This window comes from Mastomys coucha, unplaced genomic scaffold, assembly GCF_008632895.1.
Source record: "Mastomys coucha isolate ucsf_1 unplaced genomic scaffold, UCSF_Mcou_1 pScaffold22, whole genome shotgun sequence".
Taxonomy (NCBI): Eukaryota; Metazoa; Chordata; class Mammalia; order Rodentia; family Muridae; genus Mastomys; species Mastomys coucha.
Genome location: NW_022196905.1, coordinates 158,069,966 through 158,092,514, shown reverse-complemented (window position 1 = coordinate 158,092,514; position 22,549 = coordinate 158,069,966). Strand labels below are relative to the sequence as shown.

Here is a 22,549-nt window from a genome sequence, read left to right as displayed (position 1 = left end):
AGAAGAAGAAGAAGAAGAAGAAGAAAGCAAGCTGAGCAAGCCAGGGGAAGCAAGCCAGTAAGCAGCATTCTTCCATGGCCTCTGCATCAGCTCCTGCCTCCAGGTTTCTGCCCTGTGTGAGATAAAGTCCTGACTTCCTTCGGTGATGAACAGCAATGTGGAAGTGTAAGCTGAATAAACCCTTTCCTCCCCAACTTGCTTCTTGGTCATGATGTTTGTGCAGGAATAGAAACCCTGACTAAGACATTGCCCAAGCTTATTTCCATAATTATGAAATAAACAACCAAAAATCTAATTGGCCAACCAATTGGTTATCCAATACCAATCGGTCAGCCCTTAAAATACATATACAAATAACACTGTATAGACTGATCAGGTTGTACTCAAGGAACAATTAATGAGAAAAGAGGACACAGTTTTGAAAGAGAGCCAGGAGGAGTGTATGGGAGGGTTTGTAGGAAGAAAGGGGAGGGAGAAAATGATATGATTATATTCTACTCCCACCAAGTAAAAGAAATATTTTTTAAAAAATCTGGTAATAATAGTATCCTAAGATATCAATGAGAAGGAAAGGATGAGAAATGGATGACATAGGCTCTAACATTGTCAACTTAGATGCAAATTGAAGATAGCTCGCCCACAGCTAAATAGCCATTGGGGAAGAAGAGGAGACGGGTCAGGAGAGAAAAGATGTCCTTACGTTTGGTGGTCTCCAAGTGATCTTTGTATGATGGGCTTCAGCAGCGGCTCCGGCCGGATGGCCACCGTTGGGGATGTTTTGGGGCTGGAGTCTGACTCCCCGCTCTCCTCGTCACCCATGGCTTTTATGTAGCTGCCGCTCCTCATCCTACGGCAGGGTATCTCCTCCTCTTTGCCACCTGTGGGGTATGCACCCCAATCGTCCTGAGGCACCTGGGAAAGAACAGAGACAGCAGCTATCAATAGTGCCCTCTGAGGGTGTATCCTATGACTTCTTGAAGACGTAGCTCCTTTGGCTGTTCATCACTTTAAGTCATGTACATGTAAAGACATGCTTTTCCTCAGCCTTCCAAATCCAGAAAGGGCTCAGTTTGAAGCCATCGGTTTCACCTATGGTAAAAGATAAACACTGGGCAGTGGTGGCGCACACCTTTAATCCCAGCACTTGGGAGGCAGAGGCAGGTGGGTTTCTGAGTTTGAGGGCAGCCTGGTCTACAGAGTGAGTTCCAGGACAGCCAGGGCTACACAGAGAAACCATGTCTAGAAAAAAACAAAACAAAACAAAAAACAACACCCCCCCCTCCAAAAAAAAAAAAAGATAAACATTATGGAAAAAGTTGTAGGAAAATTTCCAATGTTTAGATTTCCATTTGGAATCAAAGGTAATTACAAGTAAAGAAAACTGAAAAGAGAAACAGTAGAATGATGGGGATACTGATGTTATCGATAAATGTCTTCCAGTGAGTGGCAAGTGTTAATAAAGGAGAGGAGAATTAATCTTCAAAGCAGAATCACATCACATACACAAAACACACACACTGGCAGATGAAAAAAGACACCTCACTGTCTTATGCACACAGAGCTTCATATCACGACATACCACGCATTCTAAGGAAGACTCAACTCACAATTTTCCTGTGGTGTCCCTGGCCTGAGGGTAGCCTCCATCACCAGATCATGAAGCTGGTCAGCACCCTAGCTCCTCCAATAGGCTACGTCTCATGGGAGTGACCATGATGTTTCTCAGAACCGCAGCCCAGCCCCCAACTCAGTACAGCTCCTCAGCAAGGCACTGGCCTGGTCTGTGCGATTCTGCCCAAAGGCTAGTCAAGGGTGACCCTGGCTGGAGAAGAGGGTTTCAGATGCTGCTGGGGCAGGGGAGTGGTTAAACTATACACTTACAAAGTTTCCAAAGTGGCATTTTCATTGTAAAACACTTCAATTTACTGCAATATTCTGAAATTGGCCTGAGAGGAATCCTGCGTTCCTTCCAGCCTCAACTCTGCATGGAGCCAAGTGTTCTGGCCCTTCTGACAGAGACCCATATGGCTAATGGGATGCTCTTTGGCAGCAGGCACCAACAACGCTCCTTCCTGAATAGCGTGGTGTGCGCTGTGCCTGCACATCTGACGTCTTCCACGCTGTAGTCGGGAGCGCCTCTGCGGTCTCCCATTCTGTACCTCAGGCTGGTCCTGCACATCTGACGTCTTCCACGCTTCCACGCTGTAGTCTGGAGCGCCTCTGCAGTCTCCCATTCTGTACCTCAGGCTGGTCCGGCAGGTCTGACTTCTTCCACGCTGTAGTCGGGAGTGCCTCTGCGGTCTCCCATTCTGCACCTCAGGCTGGTCCGGCAGGTCTTATGTTTGCATGTCAAGGTATAACATAACTCACAAGGCCCAGGAAAGAGGGTGTGGCTTCAGCTGCCTCGCCCCCGAAATGAAGCCCACCGACTCTGTAGCAAGGCTCAACGCTGTGAGATGCAGCTATCGATCCAGGGCTTAACAGATAATATGCTCTACACCTGAGCTGGGGTAGGTGCTCATTGCAGGTTGAAGGCTTTGGAATTTTAACGGCACGGCTCTCTGCCATTCCATGAACAAGTCATACTAAGATGGAAGAACACAAGCCATGGTAAGATGGCTTGGTAAAGTTTTAATGACCATGTTAAAGCCTCGGCCACATTGATCACACAGAGCTGAGGTTTTAGGCAGACTGACGTGGAGACCAATGACAGAGAGAGTCTGTGTTCAGAATGTATTGGTATCGGCCCACCCATGGAAAAATCTTGATTTATGGAGAGACTCCATGTCCTGACAGTGGATATCCCTCAACACTAGAGAAATGTCACTGTATGTGTGCTGAATGAATGAACTCTTGGGGCATCAGGCAACTCTTATCTGGGTGATTTCTTTCCAAAGCTACTTCAGTGACCACACAACGGAAATCCAGGCAGAGGAACACCATCTCTGCGGCTCTCACCAGACGACCAGGATGTTCACACCATGACCAGTGTCCCTGTTTTTACGCAAAGGTGTGCCAGCCCATTCATGTTCTGGGTAAACCTTGAGAGTCAGTCACTAGGAAAAAGGAGGGAGTCAGGATGGTAGTCTGTCCTTGGGAGCGGCTGCACACGGACTCGACTGGAGTTTCAGAAGACTCTATCCGGAGCTATAGAGAGAGGGCTCTGAAGGAAGCACAGCCTGTTTTCTGGGCCGTCCCCGGGTGTCACAGATGCAGTTAGCTCTGATGGTCACAGGGAAGAGGGCAGAGCAGGAAGGTGATGGTCCAGCTGCCTTCAGAGGCTCGCAATGTTTGGCTTATGGAGAGGTTTTGTTTTGTTTTTTTTTTTTTTTAAGCCAAAAATATGTTTCTATAAAGAACAAGGTAAAGATTGTTCTTTTCCCCCCAGCAGCCTACAAATTAACTAACAAATGAGACCAGCTTGTATGTTTCTGTTTCTGATTTAAGAAGCCAATTTCACAGCCTTTGACAGGGAAAAAAAAAATTCAATACAGAAGGAGTGTAAAGCAGCCGATTTCCAGAGCATATGCCTGGGCTATGAGAAGCCACCAAGTCTCAGTAAATAAACCTTCCCCTTATGGTAAAAAAATAAAATAAAATAAATGTTGAAGCGTGCAGCAGAACGTAGAGGAGTGGCCAAGTGAGCACCTGGCACTCGCATGCGGCAGCTGACACAGTCTCAGGGAAACAAGCTAGAGGCTTCCAGCCACTGCAGAGCCAACCCTTGCCTTGCTATGCCAAGGCAATCAGCTACCCCATCACCAGCATGCAGTGGTGAACAGCATTTATAATTTCTGTAAAAGAGGAACTCTCCTGAGATCGACATCTGCATGTGTGCGCTGTGGCGCTGTACTTTAAGCATGGCTTAACACCGCAAACAAAAACATCTTTCTTTCAACAGGCAAGGTACAGGGGAGAGGGACTAGAATTTTATAATAATGTCCTTTTGAGGTAAACTAAAGGGACAGGCCATCTAAAGCTGTGTTCTCTCAGGGAACATTTTCCTCATTCCATCAGTAACGTGTGTGTGTATGTGTGTGTGTGTGTGTGTGTTTTAAACAAATATCAAGTACATGAGCCACGGGGGAGAGTGACAGCTGGTCCCTGCATGCCATGAATGGAGGGCAGATGAATGGCAAGAGATCTAAGTGGAACATCCCATGGAGTTACCCATCTTTCCACAGACCCATCTGGGTAAATTCAATTCATGCAGGGAGTTCTTTCACACACCCAGGGGTCCAAAGATGCTGGTTTTAAGGGAGTTGTGTGCAACTTCACCAAGAAATGACTGCCTACATCCTGCACAAACTGAGACAGTTTTCCTTGAGCCTTGCTATGAATGAAAATCAGGCTTATTTGTTCTAGTTGGCAATTTTAATGAGCAATGGATTTTTTTTTCTGGAATATAACTACCATGTAAATCAAGGGGAGCAAGAGAACGTTGCTCTGTTGGCAATTTACCAGGAATTGTTTACCATTTCCAAATCCCCCAGGGCTGGCAGAGCCTTGCTGGAATCTGAATCCTCATTACAACACGCCCGTGTTGGTCTAATTTGTAGCTCTCCAATTACTGCGACCCTTCACTCAGAAACAAACACCACAACACTTTATTCTGTGTAGATCTGCTATGCCCCAACATTTTTTTTTATTAAAATATTTTAGTTAAAAGTTACTTTCTTCTTTTTTTCTTTTACATTAGTGATCAGGCCATGTACACATATTTTTCTTTCTCCTTCCATACCCTATATGCCCCACCACTCAATAATGTGTATTTAAATAGGTCATATGAGCTTCATTTTAGAATACTCAGAAAGATATTCAAAGTGTTTGTATAAAGAGACACACAGTCTGGTGAGTTTATAAAGAATTATAAGAGAACAGTTAGGTCTCAACCTTCCTAATGCTGTGACCCTTTAAGAGAGTTCCTCACATTTGGGGTACACCCCAATCATAAAGTTATTTTTTATTGCTATTTCATAACTATAATTTTGCTATGGTTATGAATTATAATATAAATATCTGTGTTTTCTGATGGTCTTAGATGACCTCTGTAAAGGGTCCTTTGACCTCCCCCCATAGGGGTCATGACCCACAAGTTGAGAACCCCTGAGAGAGGAGAGTAAGGGGTATAGCTAGCATTAACTGTCCACTTAACACAATCTAGATCACCTAGAAGGGCAGTCTCAATTGAGTAATTGTTTTTATCAGGCTGTTCTATTGGCACACCTATGAGGAATTACTTAATGTAGAAAGACCTAGCCCACTGTGGGTGGCACCATTCCCTATGCAAGTAGTTCTAGGCTGTATAAGAAGGCTAGCTAAGCATGAGCCAGAGAATAAGCGTGCAAACAAGCCAGCAAGCAGCATTCCTCTGTGCACTTCCTTGGTTGTGAGTGAGCCCCTTGGTAGAGATAATAATGCATGGAATAGCAAGTAGCCTGCCTTTAGATTCCTGTCTTGAGTTCTCTCCCTGACTTCCCTCGGTGATGAACTGTGACCTGGAAATGTAAGCTGAGACAAACCCTTTCCTCACCTACATTGCTTTTGGTCAGATTGTTTTATCATAGCAACATAAAGGAAGCTAGAACAGGCTGCCTGGATATACCTCAAGGGCAAGAAACATAGGGAATATGCAGCGAGAGCTCTGTGCAAAGGAACCTGGGAGCATGCGGCAAGAGCTCTGTGTAGACCTTCTGGTTGTGAAAAGACTTCCATGGCCAAGGTCTTCCTGGCCAAGCCACAACCAGTGGCATTCTACTTTATGATGGTGAGTTTTGGCCGATGCTGAGTGTTTGCTATATGAGAGGCAAAAGCTAGAAGAGGGTTTTGGATATAGATGGCAGAATGCAGGACATCTAGGGCTAGGAAGGGAGGCCTCAGGTACCTACTGACACTAAGAAAACATGTATAAAAGAGATTAGCTATGAAGGCCAGCCTCAGACCCATGCCTGTGTTTCTTTCTACACCATGTTGTGAGCATCTAACTCCCATCTCCATAGATGCACTGGAGCCCAAGTATGAGCAGAATCAATCCCTCCAGGATCTGGATATCAGTTTCCTGATCCAAAGTCATTTTGAGTCTTTAGCTGTTGACTAAATGGTCGATCCTTTGCCTTGGAATTGTCTGTCTCTGTCTCTGTCTGTCTCTCTGCATGTGTCTGTTTCTTCATCTTTCTCTGTGTGTCTATGTGTTCCTGTCTGTATTTTCTTCTCCAGTTTGTATCTGCCTGTCTCTCTGTCGTCTCTCTGTTTGTGTCTATCTCTCTGTCTGCCTCTGTCTCTATTTTCTTCTCCCATCTGTCTCTCTTTCAATGCTTTTTTGGAGAGTCATTCTCTGGGCATTGTCACACATGAAACAAGGCCCACTGGAGTCCTCGTGGGTTGAAAGTATGCTTGAGAGAGCTGCCAACGCCGAGAGGGTTTAAGTACTGAACATCAGTCAGCTCTTGTTTAGTGTTGGGAGACTCAGAAGAGCTTCTGTGGTAGCTGCCGTCAGGAAGACAAGAGCCTGGTGGGGAAAATGTGGCTAAACAGTCTCTTGTGACAAGAGGTCAGAGGTTACTGGAGACACAGCAGAGGTCTCACATCTGTCCTCTTGTGGATAGTGGGCCTTACTTAGCCTGCGTCAGATACCCAGGTGGCTCCCTGGAGAACAGGCAGGAAGACTATTGATATGGGTCCCACATCTCTGAGTCAAGAATGAGTTGGAGGCAGTTCTCACATCCTTTTATGTATTAGGCTGTGCTGGGGGCTCCATGGAGAATATTCAGGAAGAATCTTTGATCTGAGTTGAGCTTAAACGGTGACGCTCATGTCCCAGCCTTTTCCATGTGTGTGTGTGGGGGGACACTTGGCTCAAGATCACCCACTGTTTTGGGGCGTCACTGCTTCCTTTGCATGTTGCCTGACGTCCTCTCTAGGGATGCCTCTATTAACTTAGTCAGACCTTTTTGTTTTCTGTACTCTGTTTGCTTTGATATTGTGGTCTTTATGGCCATAGAAACAGTCTTTCTCAGGGCTTGTCAGGTTGTGCGGGCAGTAAGGAACTTTCAAGCTCAGCTTTCACAGCGAGTTCACAGAACCGGAGTTTTCATCCCAATCTCCCCCGTGGGCCCTACACCGAGGGCACCGCCTTTCTGCTGCAGATACCTAGTGTACTGGCTGGCTCTGTGTGCCAACTTGACACAGGCTGGAGTTATCACAGAGAAGGGAGCTTCAGTTGGGGAAGTGCCGCCATGAGATCCAGCTGTGGGGCATCTTCTCAACTGGTGATCAAGGGGGGAGGGCCCCTTGTGGGTGGTGCCATCCCTGGGCTGATAGTCTTGGGTTCTATAAGAGAGCAGGCTGAGTAAGCCAGGGGAAGCAAGCCAGTAAGGAACATCCCTCCATGGCCTCTGCGTCAGCTCCTGCTTCCTGACCTGCTTGAGTTCCAGTCCTGACTTCCTCTGGTGATCAACAGCAATGTGGAAGTGTAAGCTGAATAAACCCTTTCCTCCCCAGCTTGCTTCTTGGTCATGATGTTTGTATAGGAATAGAAACCCTGGCTAAGACATCTAGGAACAGCATTTAGTGTTCAAACTGAACTGCCCTATCATCTCTTGACCCTGCTTTGCCACTCCTTGCATGGAGACCATAAGGCTTATTCAGGCATTGTCTCCCCCACCCCTGCCTGACCCTGGTGGTACCTGTGTGCCCCTGCCTGGCCCTGGTGGCCCTGTGTGGCTCTCTGTGTGGCTCTCTGTGTGGCTCTCTGTGTGGCTCTCTGTGTGGCTCTCTGTGTGGCTCTCTCTCTCTGTGGCTGTGTGGCTTTCTCTCTCTGTGGCTCTCTGTGTGGCTCTCTCTCTGTGTGGCTCTTTCTGTGTGGCTCTCTCTGTGTGGCTCTCTCTCTGTGTGGCTCTTTCTGTGTGGCTCTCTCTGTGGCTCTCTCTGTGGCTCTCTCTCTCTGTGGCTCTCTGTGTGGCTCTCTCTCTGTGTGGCTCTCTCTGTGTGGCTCTCTCTGTGTGGCTCTCTGTGTGGCTCTCTCTCTCTCTGTGGCTCTCTCTCTCTCTGCATGGCTCTCTCTCTGCATGGCTCTTTCTCTCTCTCTCTGGCTCTCTTTCTGTGTGGCTCTCTCTGTGTGTGGCTCTCTCTGTGTGTGGCTCTCTCTGGCTCTCTCTCTCTCTCTCTCTCTCTCTCTCTCTCTCTGGCTCTCTTTCTGTGTGGCTCTCTCTCTCTGTGGATTTCTGCAGTGTGTCATTCCTGGGGTTTGTGATAAAGCAGCTATTCTCATAGCTTAATGTTATTTTTAGTTACGCTTACTAAGAATAAAACAGGAGAGGGCATGAAAATGAAATCTAAGATAATGAAGGACACATTACAATTGGTAAGCCAGAAACACAAAGGCACACTATAAAATGTCACAAGCGGTGTTGGTGACAAATTGAGAAGCTCATGAGGACATGGATACATTTCTTAATACATATGATCTACCAACACTGAGCCATAAGGACATAGGAAACTTTAATAACCAAAACCAAGAAAAAAGACTAAGCCAGCAGTAAAACATCCTCAAAGAAAGCAAAACAAAACAAAACAAACAAACAAAAGAATAAGAAAAAACCCCAATCTGGGACAAGATAGATTTAGTACTTAATTTTACCAAACTTGTAAATAACAAGCATGGATTCTTCTCAAAGTAGTCATAAAAGGCAAAGAGAGGAAACTTCAACCATTCTGTGAAGCCAAACGAGACAGGGCATAACCAACCAACAAAGGTTAGCACCCCTGATGAAAACACACAGAAACATTCTCAACACAATAGCAAACCAGACCCAAGTACATCTCAAGAGCTCATGCAGCACAACCAAGAGGCATTTATTCTCAAGAATACAAGGATGGCTTACTATATACAAACCAATAATCCACTACATAATCAGAAGGCAGGGGGAAACCATGTGACTGACTATCCCAAAAGACACAATTTCTACATCTTTTCATGATAAATGTCAATCATTTAAGTATAGAAAGAACACACCTGAACACTAAAGACTTTATGTGACAGAGCCATAGCTGACATCATATGGAGCAGGGCAGAGGAAATGTTGAACATGTTTCTTTAAGGTCTACAGTAGAAGAAGGGTATGTCTGGCTACAGTTCGTATTCGCTATAGCACACAGTACTAGAGGTCTTAGAATAATTCCATCAGAGAAGAAATGAAGGGTGTTTAACTCAGAAGAGTAAAGCTATCCCTCTTTCTCCATGTGATAAAACCCTCAATATTCCACCAAAAGCCTGATTGATATTAGACAGACAGGTGTTAGAACTGGTAAGTGAATTCAGTAAAGTTGCAAGATACAAAACCAATGTGCAAAAGAACCAAACACTGCTTGAAACTGATATAAACTTGCTAATAATGAAGCCAAGGAAGTGTTCTCATTCACAGTACCTACAAGGAAGCAATACATCTAGGAATAAATTTAATGAAGGAAACGAGTATCTTCTATAATGGAAATTGATAGGAGCCAGTGAAGGGATCTAAAGAAGCCCCTTGTCTTCCCTCCCTGCTCACATAGGTGCAGAGACGCAAATGAAAAGACCTGTTAGGTTAATGGGTTAGAATAATTAATATTTTTAAAGTATATATATATGACCTCAAAATAAACAACACAAAGCAATTAGTAGATTTAATACAACCATCCACATAATATCCATGTATTCTTCATTCAAATAGAAAGAAAAAGAGTTCTAAATTACAAGTTACTGGATAGTAAAAGCAGTCTTGTGCCAAATGAGCATTGATAAACTGAAACACACACACATGCACACACACACACACACACACACACACACATACACAAGAACGGCAGTAAACAAAACAGCATGGTAATCTCATAAACTGATACACACACCAATGGAATGGAATAGGAAAATGAGAAATCCAGAGTGGCAGCCTCCTGATTTTTGACAAAGGTGCAAATAACATATACTAGAGAAATGACAGCGAAACAATCAGTGGCCCATAGAAAACTGGAAAGCCCCTGTGCAGAAGAGTGACATTAGACCCCTGTCTTTCACCCTGTGTAAAATAAACTCAAAATAGATCAAAAGAGACCTAAACACAATATCTGAAACTCCCAACCTAGAAGAAAACACAGGGATACTTCAGGTGTCAGCATGAGAGATGGCTTTTATATGACTCACGGAACACCAGAAATAAGAGCAATAACAACAAATGAGATTACAGGAAACTAAGAAGTTTCCAAACAGCAAAGGAAGCAATCAACGGCGTGAAAAAGCCACCCACACGGTATCTGTGTGCTACCCATCTGGGACGGCTAATATTGATGTTCAACTTGATGAATCTGGAATCAACTAGGAGACACACGCAGGCCCTCGAGGGCATTTTCAGGATTGACCGAGCAAAGAAGGCAGTCCTTTAGAGTGGCCAGCACCTTCTCATGGTGACCCAGATGCAGAAAGGAGGAAGAGCAAAGTGGTGCTGCTCGAATGATGACCTTCGCCTCTTGGCACTGAGTGCTTCTGCTCTGCCATCTGTTGCTGTCACTACCATTGGTGCCCCCAGTTGACATCAGACTTCAGCTCCCTCAGCCTTCCAAACAATTCCTTAGCAATCCTGAAGATTCTCATCACCAGAATAGAATGGCTGAGACATCTGTTTTTGTGAACCCGTCAGCTCCTAGGTTCTCAGCTTCTTGAGTTGTCACCTCAATAGGCGGCCAGTGTTGGACTACCCATCCCCCACCACGGGAGCCAATTTAGTGTCTCCCTGTCTCCCAATAGGAGAATAACTAGCTTCCTTCCTTCCTTCCTTCCTTCCTTCCTTCCTTCCTTCCTTCCTCCCTTCCTTCCTTCCTTCCTCCCTTCCTTCTTTCCTTCCTTTTTCCCTCCCTCCATCCCTCCCTCCTTCCCACTTGTAAAATGATCCTTCCTTCTTTTCGTCCTTTCCTTCCCTCCCTCCTGACATAGAACTGGAAGTTACTATGGAGCTAAGACAAGCCTTGAACTTCTAATCCTTCTACTTCCAGCTCACAAGATCTTGGATTACAGCCATGCAGCACCATGCACAGTGATAAATCCCAAAATACATAAATAACTTAAACAATTTAATAGCACCCCTCATGAATCCTATTATAAGATGGAGAAATTAACAGAGTAGTTCCTATAGAGGGTGGATAATCACCAAGTCAATGAAAAAAATAATCAACAGCTACTTACCAGGGAAATGCAGATCAAAGCAAAGGTGAGATGCCATTTTACTCTCCCTGACTTTTACCAAAGGCAGAACTCCCACAAATTCTGCCTAGAGAACCCAAGGGGCAATGGCCCTTGCTCACTGTCAATGGGATTGAAACCAGTGCTGCCATTATCAAAGACAGTATTGGAATCTCACCCCCCCCAAAAAAATATATCTAAAACCAGATTACTTGTAAAGTGATCACACAACTGGTATACATCCAAAGAGAACAAAATCATCTGTTAAAGAGATAGCTATAAGCCCATGTCTGCTGCAGCTAGTTTCAAGTGTGCAATCGACAGAGGTGACCATTAAAACACAATGCACTAATATATGTAATATAGCACTTACGCATGCACATAAATATACACAGTGGGACACCGTTGAGCCATAAATGGGGAGATCTTGTCATCTGCAACAATCTGAGAGACATAGGAGGATATACGGTAAACAAAACAAGACAGAGACACACCATACATCTCACACATTTGGTGAAGATAAAAACATGGATGTCTAAGATGAAGAAAGTCCAGCAGTGGTTAGTGAAGCCTGAGAAGAGTGATGTGGAGGTGGAAGAGGGAGGATGGGCAACAGGTACCAAACCCCAAGAGGAGTAAGGCTAGCGCTTTGCAGAGCATACTGAGTCCCCACAGCACACATCAGCCTCGAATCCATACCAAAGCCAGACCTGAGGAACTCGAAGGCTATGAACACGAGGTGACATAGACATGGAGCTGCTTGTCGCCTTGGCTTGAACCATCTATTTATATGTGTTGAAGTGTCATAGTCTTTCCCACAAAAAGTAATTTGTCTTCCTGTTACAAAGAATAAAAAAAGAAGAGAGGGAAAACGTTGTACAGTAGAGGTTCTGTAAAGGCTACAGGCAAGGCGACATGACTGATGGGGCTTCTGTGGGATGCTCAGACCTGGCTCAGTCACAGTGCTCACTTCTGGGATTTGTGGAAGCCAATGGCTAGGGCTGGGCGTTTCGTGATACTCAAGACTGTAGCACATGCCAACGTAAATGTGAATGTTAATGTAAATATAAATGCTGCTGGGTTGGGCAAATGTGGTGGGAAAAAGAGAGATTCTTAAGTTGTATTTTATTTTTATAAATGGAGACAAGCTTCCGACTGTGAACTCATACTTGACCTTGAAGGGAAGAAGCCATGTGGTCAGTCAAGAAGGGCTTATGCTTTTTCCTGTGTGTAGATGGGGAAGGAACAGCTCAGGAGGGCAGCAGGCTGGGAACACCTCAGAGGGAAGAGCCCTGATTCAGAAACAGCATACTATGCTTTCCTCAAAAGGAACAGTTCCCTATCCTTTTCCGTCCTTTCAAACCTTTCAAACTTAAAAGAGGTGTTTGTAAAAAACCCATGTGCTCCCAGCTACACAGGCAGGGAAGTAAACCCTGAGGGCTTGTCTTTACTTGGCTAGGGTCACTGTGGTTCCACTGGAGTCCCCCACTGTATGTGGGGAGCTAGCCAAGCCACAGCTCAGAGAGGATATGCGGGCAAAAGGGGCAAGTGATGGGACACAGTAGAGGCAAGGATCTGGTGCTCACAGGGGTTGAGAGAAGAGAATATTTTCCATGGGTCAGAACAAATGTGATCTCTTTGGCTGGTACCAGGTACCCTCCAAGGCCAGTGTCTCCTCCTCAGCACACAGGGAACCACTTGGCCCCTGAGCAGGATACAGTGAATCACTGGTCTAAACTCCCGCCCCATTATTCCAAGTTTGGCCTTAAGACTGCTTGTCTGCTGAGGCAGAAAATAAAAGAACAAAAGCCCTTTCAGAGAAGAGCATGGGCCAGAATTCCCTTTCAGTTCTATTTACTGGGATTTGACCTACTTACAAACATGGATCTTCCTGGAGTGTTAACTACAGATTCCGTGCAATCCAAAGGCGGATGTGGAATGTTGTCCTTTTGCTCAACTGCAAATCTCTGGTTTGGGGTAGAAAAAAAAAATGATGCCTCTGAGCACTACTGACTTCTTGTTCTTTTAGACCATGTCCTTACAAAGCACCAAAGGCACATGCCTTCAGTTTTTCATTAATTCCCAATGCTGGTTGTGAAATGAAGCCTGGGCTTGCGAGGCCCACAGCCAGGACCTTTCCATTGGAAAGTTTAGCACTTGCAGCATGAGGAGATAACCCTGTGAGGACATCTTTGAAAGCACCCAGACATCAATTCCACTGGGTCTGGGGACAAACACTGCCTGAGGAGGCGTGTGTATTTCATAAATCTTCCCACAAGTGGTAGTGAGACAGCTAGAGGACGGCAGGGAAGAAAGGAGGAAGGACTCTGTTCAGAGGTGAAATCGGACAGACGGACGGAGAATGGCGTATAGGGGAAAGCTCTTTGGGGATAAGCTATTTCTTTGTGGGGGGAGGAAGGGTCCTTGTGAAAGCCATTAACTTTCTTCCAGGGTCCCCAAGCCTCCCACCCAACCAGGTTCAATGTTTGGAGCATATTGTGCATGTAATCACTGGGAGAGAAGCTAGGTCTGTTTACCCTGCAGCTGCCATGCTTAGCAAAACCCAGCCCAGGCCACCATTGCCCACAGAAGGACTGATGGAGGTTGACAGAAAACCTGAGGCGGTCGGGGCTTATAGGCGGGTTCTGTGGCTGCCCTCCTCTTTCCCTCAGCTGTTCTTGCTTCAGTTTTATGAAGCACCAGTGGAGCCTTAGGCCAGTGCTGCATTCCATTGAGTCTCATGGCTCCACTGAGTCCTCACAGCACCGTGCCAGGCTGTTTGGTCCTTGCCTGCAGTTGTGAAGCAACAGAAGTGTTGACATTTGCAAAATCCATCTTGGTTAAGCTAACAGCTGGACCTGCCCCTGACTGTTAGGCTAACTAACTCTTCTTTGGCTTCTAACTCTAGGCAAAGAAGGAGGATGCTCCAGAGAGGAGGGGGTGGAGTTGACCTGGCTTTTGCTATTGAGGTTTATCCTCAGTGATCAATACGGTGGGAGAGGGAAGTCTAAAAGCTGGTGGCAGCTCCAGGCCAGAGAAGCATCTGGGATGACATGTAGACTGCAGGGCCTGGCAGGACAAAGTTCCAAAGCCAAGGAATTTAAGAAGAAATGCAAAGGTGAGGGGACAGACAGAGGGACAGAGGCCAGTGTGTGGTTACAAGGTGCAGACAATGAATTTGACACAGGGAAGGCTCCCTCCTGTGGCACCCACTGGAGAGAAGCTGTGAGTCCGTGGTAAGACCTGAAGACTGACTTGGTGTCTGGCAGCACGGCAGGATTCTTGCCTTTCAGTGCCCGGCCATACATCTTGGATGCTTTACCTAAGCAGATGGCTATATCTTTCAGTGCGCATCTTTTAATTTTAATGTGTGCATATGTGAACGCGAGTGCTTTCATGTGAGTTCACTTGCATGCATGAGGAGGCCATATTTGATGTCAGGCGCCTTCCTCAGTTACTCTCCACATTATCAAGGAGGGCTCACCCACTGAACCCAGAACTTGCGCTTTTGACCAGTCTGGCTAGCCTAATGACTTTGGGGATCCCTAGTCTCTGTCTTCTGAAGTTTGGGACTACAGGTGGTCAACAATGCTCACCCAGTAATTACATAGGCTCTGGGTATCTGAACTCTGGTCCTCACATTTCTGTGGCAAGTACTTTGCCCACTGAGGACATCTTTGTAGCCCTGAAGCACGGACTTTTCAGAGATGGATTATGGACCCATTACAGCCGCAATGATATGGTATTTGGGACCCCTTCCACCTAATCTGGTAGGGGAGGGGTAAGGTGTAGAGAAAGAACACCCCTAGAAAGCCATGGATTTTTAAAGTGGGTGTCAGGTAAAAGGTGATGATATACTCCGCCTTTGGAGATGATTGCTATTTTCCATAAACGGAAACACAGAGAACAGGGTGACTGGAAGGCAGAGAAGGGAATGTGCGAAGCAGTGTTGGTAGCTTCTGGGGCAGTACTGAGCATGTGTGAAGCAAGGACGCTAGCCTCTGGACTGGTACTGAGCATGTGCAAAGCGGGGTCAGTAGACTCTGGGCTGGTACTGAGCATGTGCAAAGCGGGGTCAGTAGACTCTGGGCTGGTACTGAGCATGTGCAAAGCGGGGTCAGCAGACTCTGGGCTGGTACTGAGCATGTGCAAAGCGGGGTCAGTAGACTCTGGGCTGGTACTGAGCATGTGCAACGCAGAGATGGTAGCCTTTGGGCTGAGGGCTGTTGCTGAGCGGGTGAGGGTAAAGGGCAGAGCAGAGAGCTCAGGACTGGAGTGAGGGGGACACTGTGTGAAATGCCCTTCACGGCACTGCCCTGTGTTCAGGGAACACTGCACCGGGAATTTCCCAGGCACAAAGGAAAAAAAAAAAAAAAAAAAAGACAAGATTTTTGCTACCATACCTGTGATAGAACCAGAGTGAGTCCCAATTTTACTCACGGTGTTCCTTTTGATAGGCTGAGAGAACATTTTACATTTGGTTATCATTAAGGTTTGCCAACTACAAGCAAAATTTAAACCTTTCTACTGTTGTAAAAATAATACTTTATTTAACTACCAATTTGTCTCCTTGAATAAATCTGTCTATACAAGCAATTTGGTGAGCATCTCCTTTCAAAACAGAACCAGTGAGCCTTGGACGATATACCAGGAAGAATTGGCGCTGCTGGATGCCTCTGCCACCTGACTCCCAGAAAGATTCACAGTTGTTCATCTGTTTCGTTAATTGGCCACTTGGTGACTCAGCCAGTGTTTAGAGCCATTACTCAGTATCTAAAAGGGCGTCTCTCAGCCAGTGCATGGCCAGGCCAAGCTCTGGCTGGCTCTTACAGCACATAGATTGGTGATTTGTGAATTAGATATACACTATATACCCTTAAGGAACCCTGAAGTGTTTAGGTTGTGCTAAAGGTGCTACTGGCTGGCAAGAGCTGCAGAGGCTTCCTCAGGACTGGCAGTGTCTTCTGAGGCTGAGGCCTCCCCTGTCATTCTCGGTGAGAGAGTCATCAGGAGTCGGAGAGGGGAGTTATATAAAATGCAGAGCAGCACAGGGTTCTGGATCCTGTTAGCAATGCCTGTAATATGTTTTTGCCTTGGTGAATCTGTCTTATCCACATCCTGGAGAACAGGGATCCCTACCACAGACAAAAGTCCCTGTCACCACCCTGTGCCACACGACTTAGGGATGCTATTGTCACATGAGAGAAATGATCGCATATGAATGGCAGGTCACAGACACAAGCATCTACGTGTTCAGGGTATTTGTGTTGCTGTGCAACATCACCAGCACTGAGGGATAGGTGGTCACATTGGAGCAGTGTTTCAAAGGACAGCCCATGCCCATCTTCTATCAGTCATATTGTATCTCTGTTCACCGTCTATCAGTCATATTGTGTCTCTGTTCACAGAAGCCAACACAGGGAGTGAACCAGATTTGCATCAGTGAGTGACTGGCTAAGAGAAGGGATGTACACACAGCACGGGATGCTGTACACACAGCACAAGATGCTGTACACACAGCATGAGACATTGTACACATAGCATAAGATGTTGTACACACAGCATGGGATGCTGTTCAAGCTGAGAGACAGGGTGAAGGGGAATCCCCACTACTTATAACAGGGGCAAACCTGGAGCACATTATGCTCAGTGAAACAAACGAGACTCAGACAAACTCTAAACAGTCTCTCTCACATGGAAGCTCAAGAGCTGGGGTTCAGAGAAGCAGAGCAGGGGCTGGCAGAGGGTGTATCTGTGGGGTGTTAGAAAGATGTTTGGGGGGCTGATGAGATGGCTCAGCGGGTAAGAGCACTGACTGTTCTTCAGAAGGTCCTGAGTTCAAATCCCAGCCACTACATGGTGGCTCACAACCACCCATAATGAGATCTGATGCCCTCTTCTGAAGTGTCTAAAGATAGGTACAGTGTACTTACATATAATAAATAATAAAATAAATCTTTAAAAAAAAAAAGAAAGATGTTTGGTTTCAGTTATCCAGGAAGAGTTCATCCAAGAAGTCTATTCCATAGCAGGATGGCTTCAGTTAGTCTTGGATTATATACTTAAGAATCACAGGAGAATCTACAGGAATACGGGAGTGAACATGACCAAAATATTATGGACACAGATGAAAATGAGACCCACTACTATGCATAATATATAATGTTATGCTAATAATAAAAACTTAAAAATTATGGTAGGTTTAGCCAGGCATGGTGGAACACACTTATAATCCCATCCAGGTTGAGGCAGGAGGATTGCTGTGAGTTCAAGGCCAGCTTAGTTTATGTACTAAGCTCAAGGCCAGCTTGCATCACAATGTGAGATTTTTGTCTCTAAAAGCAACCAAAAATTTTAGCAGAGTAATTGCTGGTTACAAGAATTTCTAATGCCAAACAAATAGAAAAAAAGCAGAGAGCTGTAAAGTCCCCATACACATGACCAACATTGAGCATCATGGCGCTCAAAGCTTATATGCCAGATGACTGTACTTCACAAATAAAGATGTAACAATGCCGTATCTCAGCAATTAAATTCTCAAGACGGTGGACTTGGAGAGTTCTAGCTACAATACAGGTCTATGGAGCAAGCCTCTTGTCCCGCTTTGGAATCCTAAAAGGCATACGTGCCTTCAAACTTCACCTTGTATGCTATGCATTCATCCAGGCCTTCTGTCAATTTCCAATGACAGCAATGGATACAACCTTCCACACAAGGACACAGTCACCTGAGCCTTACCTGGAGGTAGTGGCATGGCCGCAGGGAAGGCTTGATCTCGGGGTGGACCAGGGGCTTGTCCAAGTTCAGGGAGCTCTTGCGATAGGCCTCCTTAGCCTGGCTCACCGTGAGCGTGGACCAGGAGCTACGCTTCATGTACCTGGTGTCCGGTGTGAGGGCCAAGCCTTCGCAGGCTGAGCACTTAACATCGCTGTTGCTTTTGGAAGTCTTTAGTGAGAGGTCCCCAAATGGGCTCTGCAGCGCCTCAGGGTAGCAGTGAGGGATGTGGTCCATGTGGTGGCGGTGGGCCACGCTGGGTGTCCGGTATGTGCTGTCACTGTCCAGGTTGTCGTCAGAACTCCACCAGCTGCTCATACCGGACTTGTGCTTGCTCTCCGGCTTCCGCTCCTTGCTTTTACTTCTCTTGCTGTGTTTGGAAAGGTGAGTCTGATGGTGCTCATCCACCCGACTGTCACTCTTGGTCCCGTTGATGTTGCTCTTGGATGATCCCTCCAAAGAATGAGACTTGGTAAAAAGTTTCTGGACGGAGTGGACCAGATGCCGGATTCTGCCTGGACTCTCATTTCGCTGTTCCGTGGCAGCCGAGGCCCTCTGGTACTGCAGTGTATGGAAACCATCCCGGTGCAGGGGTAGCTGTTTCTCAAACTGGTCTAAAAGGTTGGCGGGGATTCGATTTACCTTTGTACTTGTGTGGGACATGGCGCAATCATCCCTCGTATCATAGTGTGAACTGTAGTGCATTCTGGGGAAGGTGCTACTGGACACGTGGTCGCCCAACATCACAGGCATCATCATACACTCTGAGTGGACGGAGCTCCTAGGCGAGCAACGGTGATGGTCCATTGGGCAGCTCTCAGCTGGGCTGAGGACGTAAGGTTGCCGCACATCTGGCCCATGATGCATGTGATCATGGGGGTGCTCGCAGTCATCAGGGGGTGACAGGCCACAGGTGTGACCCGCACATAGCTGAGGCTGGTTCCGGCTTCCAGTTAACCCTTTCATGTTCCTGGGTGCGGGTGAGTACCTCTCTTCATTGAAGTGCTGCGTTGGAGACCATGAGTACTGTTGGTCTGTCAACAAAACAGAAATGGGATTTAGTACCTGGTGAAACCCTGGGAGCACAGGGGTATGATGGACACACAGGACTCATTTTCCCAGTCGCCAGCTCCTGGATTGAGTGAGCAGTCACAATAGTTTAGAATGTGGTGGCTCCTCAGGATGTGGAGATGCAAAGAAGCAGAGATTTTGGCTTTCCCACATGAGGGCCCACCAATAAATATCTAACACCTGGATGCACTATCCAGATGTACTGAGGGAGTCAACAGGCAGACTATGAAATACTAACAGAGAATGGGTTGGAAGATAGCTCTGTCCGTCAAATACCAGCATACACCCCTGTGTTCAAACCCTAGCACCCACAGCAAAAGCAGGGCACAGTGGCATGTGCTTGCAATCCCAGCTTTGGAGAGGCAGAGGTAGACAGAGTACACATGCACATGAACACCAGATATAGAAGGCAGAAGTGGTTTTCTCTGAGCATCTTAGCCGCTCACTTTGGAGTTGTTAGGAAAATATAAGATCCTGGGAAAACCTCTGCCACATACCTACCCTAAGGCCTAGGATGCAAAGTGTCCAATGTCAGAATCAGACTGCAACTGCCAAGACCAGTTCAGACACAGAAACGAGGGATAAGGAAGGGGCCTGAGTGTCAAGGTACTAGGACATGAAGGGCTACCATCAAAGTGGACACCAATAGGTGGCCGCAGAGCTGGGGACAGCGGCATCTCCTTGGGGCTGCAAAGGGACCTTCTTCTCTTTTGCATGGCAAGTAGCTTTCAACTCAGGGGTAAGCGAGCTCCAAAAAGGGCTTCCTGGGTAGGGGGCCTGTTTCCTTGGTACTGGGATAGCTGGAATGAAGTGCCCCCATCCAGCTAGGGTCAAGCCACAGGACCAGTGTCTCAGACAGGAGGCATGAGAGGACATCACACTTAACAATCGAGCAGGAGGTTTCAAAGGAAGCCAGCAGTTAGTGGATACATTTCGAGACCTTGCTCTGCAATCCAGACTTAACCACACCACAAAGTTATTGCCCTTTTATCTTTTGCTTTATTTCCCCGTTACCTTGTAATTGAATACAGTTCCCAGCTCTTCTCACAAGCCCATTGCCGCTCCACTCACATGTCTTCTTTCAGCCTGATATGCAGCCCAGTAGCTATGTTATGAATGTGGCCACATCAAATAACAGTGTGGGGGGATAAAAATTTAGCAGAAATGATAAAATTTGATCATGCAACACGTCTGCAGCGCCGGCTCCTTTTCACAACACAGCTCTGAGTTTCCTCGCATAGGCGGTGTCTCACATTGACTCTTTTAAGCCCCACAACATCAACAAATGGGATGGTGATGGGCTGTGGCTGACAGAGATCCTGACTGCGCACAGTAAGGACATACACTCCAAGTCTCTTTGAGTGTATATAATGGACAATGAAGTCTTAGGAGCTGCACTATTTCTTTTGGTGCAGATGAAGCATAACAAAGTACTTGATCATCTTAGTTGCTTAATCTCTAGCTATTCATAACATCATTTTGTTATTAGGAGGCAACAGCAACTATAGTTGCCATTCAGTAGCTCATTCCTGTCTCTGTACATTGAAAACAGAACTAAAGGAATCTCTTTACAGTAGGACTTATGGGAGCCTGGATGTCTTCACCCCAGAAGTCTGTTGTCAGTTCTACCAATGTCACTAACATTTCTGTGCATTTGAATGTGTGCCATGGGCTTCCCAAGGGCATTGCTCTGATCTTCTGTAGGGCATAAGCTGAGGGAATAAAAGCTAAAGGGGCAGGCAAGAAGATCCTATGCAAACGCATCAACTTACTAACATTTCTCAGAAGTTTCAACTGGAATTGAAGACTGTGAGGTAGCCGTAGTCAGTAACTGACACAGTATTAACCTTCCTCTGCCACTTTCAGTGCCCACTGATGTCACCGTCCTTCCTCAGTTTCCCATGAAACACCTGTCCTCAGGATCAGCCTAGCTCTCTAGAGACAAAGGAACAAAACCCAGTGCAGGCAGAGGAGCACCACAGGATGCAGCTGTGAGACTCTGGGCCATGCTCACACTGTGCAGGAGTGAAGACAAGTCTCTGTCTCCACATGACCCAGAGGAGCCTGTCTTCAGCTCTACTGAAAATGTCCCCTCAGACCTGGGAAGATGAGATGGGTAATTCACTTGTTGCATAAGCATGATTCAGATCCTCGATAGCCACTCAAAAAACTGGGTGTGGTCATACTTGCCTATAATCCCATTTTTGGGGGGTGGGCAGACCCTCTGAGCTCAGTGTCCAGTCAGTCTAGGTGGTCAGTGACCACCAGGTTGAGTGTAAGACCTTGTGTCATATGGTGGAGAATAGTAGAAGTCACCCAGTGTTGGCCACTGCCCTATGCACATGTGCACACACATACATGCACACATGCACATAAAAAATAAATCTAAAAACCTAAGATATAAAAATAAAGTGGAGCATTTACTGGCTCCTCTGGTTTAGTGAGTCAACTTGACACAAGCTGTTGTTATCACAGAGAAGGGAGCTTCAGTTGAAATGCCTCCATGAGATCCAGCTGTAAGGCATTTTCTCAATTAATGATCAAGAGTGGGAGGGCCCATTGTGGGTGGTGCCATCCCTGGGCTGGTAGTCCTGGGTTCTATAAGAAAGCAAGCTGAGCAAGCCAGGTGAGGCAAGCCAGTAAAAAACATCCCTCCATGGCCTCTGCATCACTCCTGCTTCCTGACCTGCTTGGGTTCCAATCCTGACTTCCTTTGGTGATCAACAGCAATGTGGAAGTAAGCTGAATAAACCCTTTCTTCCCCAACTTGCTTCTTGGTCATGATGTTTTGTGCAGGAATAGAAACCCTGACTATGCAGAGAGGTACTTGTGCTCCCATGGTGGGGATTACCACATGGAGGAGGAAGCCAGGAATACAGTGCCAATGCTTGGCCAGCAATGTCCCCCTTCCCCAAGTAAAATGCAAGCAATCCTTGCGCCCATCTCCAGGTTACCATGAGTGACAGATAAGTGATTTAAACAGGTGTTTTAGGCTACATCAGGACCACACTAAGCACATAAAAACTGTGGCCATCTTTCTTTTAAAATTACCTTCATATCTCCTACTGAGATTGGCTGATACCTCCTACAGGAGGATTAATGCAGCCCTGTTGAGTGAGGTGTCTGAAATGGAATGAATAAAAGGTAGTAAAATGTAGGAGAAAGAAAGCAAGGACTTGGAAGAAAGGGACAGCAAAGAATACACATATTCAGACGGAGACTGCTGAAGGTAGTAAGTCAGGGCTGCTCTTGATAGCTTTTCTCTCAAGTGTTTCTAGGGTGCGCAGCCCCCTCTTCAGCCCTGTCCAGCCATACCTTGCAAGTGACATTCACAGCTCTATGCTTAAACATATGGCTTTAGGTTGAGATACAAGAGAGTTCTATAGCATAGTTTTAAGGTGGACAGAAAGGACCACCCCCATCCATAAAGTCACGTTGAGGGTGATGAAATGAATGCCCCAAAATAACCCAAATTTACCCAAAACCATCAAT

The 22,549-nt window shown here is 46.3% G+C and overlaps 1 protein-coding gene across 3 annotated transcripts in view; it reads right to left on the bottom strand.

Moving 5' to 3' along the window:
- Dlgap2 (DLG associated protein 2) overlaps positions 1-22,549 on the bottom strand; it is a 663,305-nt gene that overhangs the window by 94,190 nt on the left and 546,566 nt on the right. For all 3 annotated transcript variants that reach the window (XM_031339174.1, XM_031339172.1, XM_031339173.1), the window contains exons 5-6: positions 17,951-19,020; positions 701-912 (exon numbers count right to left, since the gene is read on the bottom strand). In XM_031339174.1, coding sequence (XP_031195034.1) covers positions 701-912; positions 17,951-19,020 — 1,282 coding nt within the window. The remainder of the gene's footprint in view (positions 1-700; positions 913-17,950; positions 19,021-22,549) is intronic.